The sequence below is a fragment of the Podarcis melisellensis genome (assembly GCF_964234715.1).
Source record: "Podarcis melisellensis genome assembly, chromosome: 14".
Classification (NCBI taxonomy): domain Eukaryota; kingdom Metazoa; phylum Chordata; class Lepidosauria; order Squamata; family Lacertidae; genus Podarcis; species Podarcis melisellensis.
In genome coordinates this window covers 38,576,684-38,584,670 of record NC_138546.1, presented here as the reverse complement: position 1 = coordinate 38,584,670, position 7,987 = coordinate 38,576,684, and the positions used below count along the sequence as shown (strand labels likewise).

Here is a 7,987-nt window from a genome sequence, read left to right as displayed (position 1 = left end):
GCGGCCACGCCGCTGCGCTCGAGCCGGGCCAGTCGCACAATTATGAGAAAGAGCCGCCAGGCCGCTCCTGCCGCTGCTGCCGCCGCCGCTGCTGTTGCTGCCTTCGCCGCCGCCGCCCTCCGCTCTGGATCCGCAGCTAGAGCCTCCTACCCCGAGCCTTCGCCGCTGCTCCGGCCGCCTCCTCAGGCAGGACTCCCCGCGGGCCCAGTTCGGAGCGACCACCTCGCGCGGCGGCCTTCTCTCCTTCTCCTTCTTCCCGCCCGGCCCCGCGCAGCAGCCGCCGCCGAGCTCAGCGCCGATAGATGGAGACAGGCCCCGCCACCGCCGAAGCCGAACCACGAGCAGGAGCAGGAGCCGACGCCGCCCGGCGTGAGGAGAGCCAGAGCCGCCGGCGCCGAGACCCCGTTGCCCGACCCTGAGGAGAATGGTGAGGGTGGGGGAGAAGAAAGGAAAGCGAAATGGGGGCCGCTGGGGGGGGGCTGGGTCTCTCTCTCTCTCTCTCTCTCTTGCCTGGAGCTGAGGAGAGTTTCCCCCGAGGAGGGCGCCATAGCCGTCCTTCCCGGCCATGCGAGGCGGCTCGTGGCTGGGAGTCGGGCTTAGCCCCGGAACCTGCCCCTTCGTGGCTCCAATAAATCCGCCGGGAGCCCTTGGAAGGAGCGAGATGGGGGTCGCCGCGCAAGCAGGTGGCTTGGGGGGGGGGGCAAAAGGCTTCTGGCCCCCTGCGCCACGTTCCTTCTCTTAGAAAGCGGACGATCCGTGGCGCTCACGGCACTTTTAACATGAGTAACGGTAGCAGAGAGAGAGAGAAGAAATTATGGGTTCCTGCCCCGAGGAGCATACAGAAGAAAGCAGGGGTAGCAGCCCCAACGTGGTGCTCTCCATATGTTCTTGGACACCTGGCTCCATGGCTAGTGGTCGAGGTGATGGTGGGAATTGTAGTTTAGAGTATTATTTTCGTTGGCTGGATGGTGCCAAAGGGTGTGAATGGAAGGCACTTAAGGCCCTTAAGGAAATCTTCAAACGCCTCCCTGATCCTACCTCCATGATGGGAATTGTAGTTTAGAATATTATTTTCGTTGGCTGGATGGTGTCAGAGTGTATGAATGGAAGGCACTTAGGGCCCTTAAGGAAATCCACAAATGCCTCACAATCTCAGACAAATCCTGCACCCCAAGGCTTCAGAAAACAGTAGCAAAGGGACATAACAAAAGGTAACAAGGCTGGGGATTCTCCCCCCCCCCCAAATAGTGCAAAAGGATAGGTTGGTCTATCGTGCCCATTAGGCACGATAGCCTTGGTTGGGTTCAGAGGGAGAACGCCATTAAATGCCATTTACTGACCACTCTCTGCCAAACCTACCTCACAGGGTTGTTGTGAAGTTAAAATGGGGAGGAGGAGGAGGAAGAAGAAAAACATTGTGTTAAAAAAAGTTGGTTACTGAGAGGCAAGGGCAGGAGAGTTAGACTTCTTTGGCTTGTCGCTTGGAATGAGATGCTGGACAAGAAGGACCTTTGGTCTGACCTGACAGAGAGTCTCTTATGTTAACAAGTCCCTCCCCTCTTAAAAAAACATTTGATTTTCAAACTGAACGCTTCCCACATTAAGAAGATCTGCATAGCATATTGAGCCATGGGCTCATGGGTATGGGCAGGAGGGGCAGCTGTCTCTGCTCAAGTAAATAAATAAAAATATTTGACTAAAAGTAGAAATTGTAGAAAGATTTTAACAGATTTTTCTGAGCACTTAGGGTCAAAAAGAAAGTAATTTAAAACAGCTGTTGTTCAGACATTTCATTCTGAATATGCTAGACAGAGGGTGTTGACAGGTGGATGTCCCACCCCCCTAACATAAATCCTTGCAACATCCAGGCTATTGTTACTCCTGGGGTTTTCGTTTGTTTTTTAGTTAAGCAGTTCCTGGAAGTGACACCTTACTACAGTATTTCCATAGGATGTGACTCCTATGGTGTCTTAATAAATCAGAAAGAGGCTAGCATGCAGCCTTTTTTGTAATGCCCATAGATAACTATCACAAAACTATGCAAAGCAGATAAGCTTTATCTCACTTCACCATCACTATGCCTGCCAATCCCACAGTCTACCCATTCAGATGCCTCTAGCATGTAAGGTAGCTAATTTGATATGGGGAGGAGAAAGGAGGCCACTGGGCAGGACTTCTTAAATATTGTGTACTGCAGCCCCCTCCCCCCTCGCAGACAGTAGACCACCTTTGCTGTTTGCATGTAATGCTCTTTGATATATCAAGATAACAATTTAAGGTACCATATAAAGCAGGGGTGTGGAATGAGATCTTGTTGGAACCCAACACCCATTAACAATAGCCAGCGTAGCCAAAATCTGAAGGTTCCCCACCCTTGACATAAGGGATGGGGAGAATGATGCTCATAGACACACTCTTAGTTCTGCAGAAGACAAACCTGTAGACATGATACCCATTATTTCCTCAACGAAGTGTTCTCTATCTCCCTGGCTTCCATATTACTCCAGACAGCAGTGACATACTGATCCTCTTACCCCCACAACTTCCTACCGTGTACAGAGATTCATTAAAAACATCTCTTCTGCCACTTCCGCTCCCTTTCACATGTTTGCAGCTGGGCTTCAGCAGGTGTGCATAAAGTGGGAGTGTGGGAGTTGGGTGGATTCTTTGGCATCCCTTTTTCCTGGCACCTGTGATAGCTGTATCCACAACAGTTTGCGGGGGGGGGGGGGAACAGGCACATTTTGAAAAACAAGGCCACCCAGATTCGAACACACACCTAATTGTACATCACAGCTCAAATTAGGATTTCTTGCGAATCTTAATGCACCACAAAATTGCGCATTTGGAATAGTCTTGAATAGCAACTGTGGATACTGGACAGCTCTTGGAGATTCATAAAAATTGATCACCCAGCTTTTGTAGGGTGCCTATCTAGGCCCCTTCACTTATCATCCCATCACTGGAACTAGTACAATCTTAAGGTCCTAAGATCAGCTCTTCATGTGCCAAAATATGTTTCAAATACTACGCTATGTCTTGAAACAAGTTTTGTAAGAGCAGAGGCTAGGGTGTGAATGGCCACACAACTTCTGGCCTTGCTTCCCTAACATTAAAGGATGACTTTCAAACAACATGGAAATGAGCAGTGGTAGACTAAATGCTAACTCTAGGTCTTACCCCACAGCTTTTACTAGGCATGGGCTTTAAACAGGCAGGAAAAACCCCATTAAACAGTGTGTGGTTCAGATTGAACATCAGTCAGATCTAGCCAGATTCCCAGATTTCATCATTAGTGAAACCAGTAGGTATCTCATCACCTCAATGGCATATTTAACTAATTTGAAATACCAAAACAGTGAAGAGCGTTCACTCTGGCTCATTGCCAGGCTCTCCCTTCAGCCGTCCAGGAAGGCCATTTTAGGAAGACGCCTTATGAGGTGAGAAAATGCCCCTGCAGCTCTGAGCACATAGAAACAATTGAACATGTTTTTATCCAGTATTACACAAACATACGTGCTAGGTTTATCCTGCCGATAATACACAAATTTCCAGGACACATAGGACAATTCTATATCTCCTTACTGCTCCCAAGATATAAATCCTGATATAACATATTCAGTTGCCAGGTATTGTGCTGCTATGATTGACATACGTCAGGCAGCAGGTCTAAAACTGAAGGTTTGATTTACATGTTTTACATGTTTTTATCTTATGCTGGTCTACTGTAACTGAGAGTATGAGTACGTGCTGCCCTATTGCCTATCTAGCATGTTTTGTTTATGTATGGAGGTGCTTTTATCTTATGCTGGTCTATGACCATAATAAAAATTTGGGTTGGATATCTGTGACAACAGCTCCAAGCTTATGCTGAAGTGGTGTTTCTGTCCAAGCAGATTGGCTGTGAATATAATGCTTCATGCTTTAAGCAAAACATTTAAGCAATTACTAGCAATATTTTGTAAATACCTATTCTCAGTTGAGCTTGAAAGGAAATTTGGAGGTTTCGTTCACTCCTTGGTAAGTTCAGGCCTCTTTTTATACTTTCCTAGGACTTGTTTACACAGTTAAGGTTTAGAGGTAGTTGGACTGCCTCAGGATTGTCAGCAGAAAGGGCATTTCAGCCGTGTAACCTTTCTGTCAGGTCATTCATAGGTCATTGTGCTTCTCTCTGAAGCTATCACTCCCCCACTAGAAAAAAACAACCTGTCTGTTGCTTTCATGATCACTAACCCTAAGAGGAAAGAGAAATGAAATGAAGAGTCCTTGATGTTACCAGGGGTGGTTTACTCTCTTCAGTCTCTGATTTACCCCTTGAGAGTAAATGTTTATACATGTTTATGGGAAACTTAATTCAATAGGCCTTACTCCCAAAACATGGCGATTGCACTGCAGCCTAGAATAAATGAATAATTTTAAGTAGGGGAGGTTTCTCCGGATTAAGTGACCATGCAAATAGGAGTTGCAAATTATTACTCTCCTTAATTCAGATTTCTGGTTATGTTAAATGATCATGTGTTAACTTGGATAGCTCATTCCTTACCAACGGTTTGTTATCATTCTATTTAGGTGAGTTTATTTAAATGTATGCTAAGACATGTGATACAAAACGTACCTTTAAGCTATGTAAATATTAATTATGTCTTTCTATTGCCAGTAGCTCAAGAAAACAACAATTCTAGAACTAGAAATCATATTCTTATAGATGTCTGCTGCAGTCATATGTGACCTGTAGTAGGTAGTGGATTGTATAATTTTAATTAGGCACTTCAGCAATAAAACTGGCAAACTGAAAATATTGTTTGAGGTGACTTTAAAATGTTACATTTTATTTACATTTATTTATTTATCTGTGGAAATTGAATTTCTTGGGTGTGTTTCTTTAAGAATTTCAGAAAAACGAATCTTGGTTTTTACTGTGCAGATACTAAGATTAGTTACTTGTATTGTGTCAACTATCTGTCAAAGTTAGTACAACTGTTACATAATGCTTCTTTAAGTTTTTGATGCGTATCTTGTTCTGATTCTCAAAACAGTTACAAAGTTACTGTTCTATTTTTAGAGTTTTACAGTCTCTAGTATAGGCAGCAGGTGTTTTAAGTGCATTCAATATGTGCGCAACTGCACGCACACACATTGCGCCAAATCTGGAAGTGACCCCAAAACGGGACAGGGCAGCCTTATGGGGGTCCCCCCTGAGATACGTGGGGGTCTGGAACGTAACCCCCGTGCAAATCAGTCACTGCCTGTAGTTGATTTTTTGTTCTCTGTTCTCATGTTATTGGAAACAAATTAAAAAATAACCTGTTTGTGCTCTGTATAGACAGTTGCTTCTGGTACAGTCTGATAAAAGACTGCGCAGCAGACAGCTTTAACTGTAACTCATTTCAGCTCTTCCTAGTTTACATCAGATGTACTGCACTCTGCTAGGCCTATTTCATATTGTGGAAAGAAATAAGTTATGGGAAAAGTGAAGATTCCTAAAACAAACATAAAGGGTTGTTTGGTTTAAAACAAACCAAATGGTGTTCCTTGGAGTAGTGGCACTTTTAAGATATAACTAAGCAGATACTGTAGTTGCTTTGTTTGTTTTAAAAGGCATCAGCAGGTTTGATTATTGCAGTTTGCATAAAATATCTATGTTTCTATTAAGTTTGTATTGCATGAATGGGTTGTGTTTGCATCAATCCAGGGAGTCGCAAAACCCATAGTAAGCAGTCCACGACTATCTTAAGAGCATGCACATTTCTTCAGTGTGATTACAAGTGTTTAACTTGTAAGTGAGAATTGGACTGAAGCCACTTTTTACAGTTTGTTTGTAAGTTGCTATACTTGGCAAATAACATGTTTCCCTGTTTCCTTAATAGTATTGGGGACAATGCAAGAGAGAGAGAGAGAGACAGCACCTGACGGCCCCCCCCTAAGTACAGTCATGGGAAAAAGAAATTCTTTGAATTCTGTGATTTTACATATGAGAACATAATAACAATCACCTGTTCCTTAACAGGTCTTAAAATTAGGTAAATACAACCTGACATATGACACCGTGTCATGATTTATTTAACAGAAATAAAGCTGAAATGGAGAAGGCATGTGTGAAAAAGCAACTACACCTTGTGATTCAGTAGCTTGTAGAACCACCTTTAGCAGCAATAACTTGAAGTGATCATTTTCCGTATGATTTTCAGTCTCTCACATAGTTGTGGAGGAATTGTGACCCACTCTTCTTTATAGAGTTGCTTCAGTTCGTTGAAGTTTGCTGGCTGTTTATGCACAGCTCTCTTAAGGTCCTGCCACAGCATTTCAATTGGGTCGAGGTTTGGACTTTGACTCGGCCATTGCAATACCTTGATTATTTTCTTTTTTAGCAACTCTGTCATAGATTTGCTGGTGTGCTTGGGATCATTGTCCTGTTGCATAATCCAATTTCAGCCAAGCTTTAGCTGTCAGGTGGATGGCCCTATATTTGCCCCCAGAATACTTTGGTATATGGAAGAGTTAATGGTCGACCCAATGACTGAAAGGTTCCTAGGTCCTGTGGCTGCAAAACAAGCCCAAATAATCACCATCATGCTTAACAGTTGGTATGCGGTGTTTGTTTGTGCTGATAAGCTGTGTTTGGTTTTCACCAAACATGGTGATGTGCATTATGGCCAGCATCTCCACTTTGGTCTTGTCTGTTCAAAGGACATTGTTCCAGAAGTATTGTGGTTTGTTCAAATGCAGTTTTGCAAACCTAAGTCATGCTGCCACGTTCTTTTTAGAGAGAAGAGGCTTTCTCCTGGCAACCCTTCCAAACAAACTACACTTGTTCCATCTTTTTCTAATTGCACTGTCATGAACTTTAACATTCCACATCCTGACTGAGATGTAACTCTTGGGTTTCTTGCAATTTCTCTGAACATTGCACTGTCTGACCTTGGGGTGAATTTGCTGGGATGTCCACTCCTGGGAAGATTGGCAACTGTCTTGAATGCTTTCCATTTCCTCACTGTAGAATGATGAACTTTAAATTGGTTGGAGATGACCTTATTAACCTTACCATGGTTTCATGCGTAGCAACACTTGCTTATCTAAGAGCATTGCTGCTGTCTTTCCTCCTTGGCATTGTGTTAAAACACACCTGAAAGCTCCAGACCAGCAAACTGCTGAAATTTAAGCTTTTATAGAGGTGGGCACACTTGCTGATGATCAATTAAGCAAGGGCATTTGATTAGCTGTACCTGTCTGCTACTTAGCCACTTAATTCTTATGGAAGCAGTAAGGGGATGTACTTAGTTTTTCACCCATGGCTTCCCCATTTTTGTTTTATTTTTGTTAAATAAATCATGACACGGTGTAATATGTCATGCATTGTTGTTCATCTGAGATCGTATAGGTGTTTCCGTGCGCTGCTCTGGTTTGCCAGAAGCGGCTTAGTCATGCAGGCCACATGACTGTATGTTCTATGCTGGCTCCCTCGGCCAGTAATGCGAGATGAGCGCCGCAACCCCAGAGTCGGTCACGACTGGACCTAATTGGTTAGGGGTCCCTTTACCTTTACCTTTTAAGACCTGCTAGGGAACAAATTACTATTATGCCCTCATATGTAAAACTATAGCATTCAAAGAGGGTGTCCTTTCTTTTTCCCACGACAATAGATACAACCCGAAGAAGAGCTTTGTGCAGTTCAAATGTTTCTTTTCAAATTTTCAGATGACATGACTTTGGGAGTGATGGCTAACACAGTCTAGATGAAACAGAATCTAGATGAAAAACCATTTTGACATACTGAAACACTGGGCCAAAAACCGACATGATGAAATTCAACAGGAATAAATGTTAAATATTGCATTTGGGTACCAAATCAGTCAATAAGTTAATTAAAGGATGAGAGAGGCCTGCTTCATAACAGTACATGTGAATAGGATCTATGTCTCTTAGCTGATCACAAACTAACCATTAGCCAGTAGAGTGATATGACTGCAAAAAGAGCTAATGCAGTCTT

The 7,987-nt window shown here is 43.7% G+C and overlaps 1 protein-coding gene across 2 annotated transcripts in view; it reads left to right on the top strand.

Moving 5' to 3' along the window:
• Positions 1–198: 198 nt before the first annotated feature.
• TRPM7 (transient receptor potential cation channel subfamily M member 7) overlaps positions 199–7,987 on the top strand; it is a 76,202-nt gene continuing 68,413 nt past the window's right edge. Inside the window, exon 1 of one of the 2 annotated variants that reach the window (XM_081888345.1) lies at positions 199–427. In XM_081888345.1, the coding sequence (XP_081744471.1) occupies positions 425–427 (3 nt within the window). In that variant the 5' untranslated portion in view covers positions 199–424. The remainder of the gene's footprint in view (positions 428–7,987) is intronic. The other variant, XM_081888346.1, reaches the window with a different exon arrangement.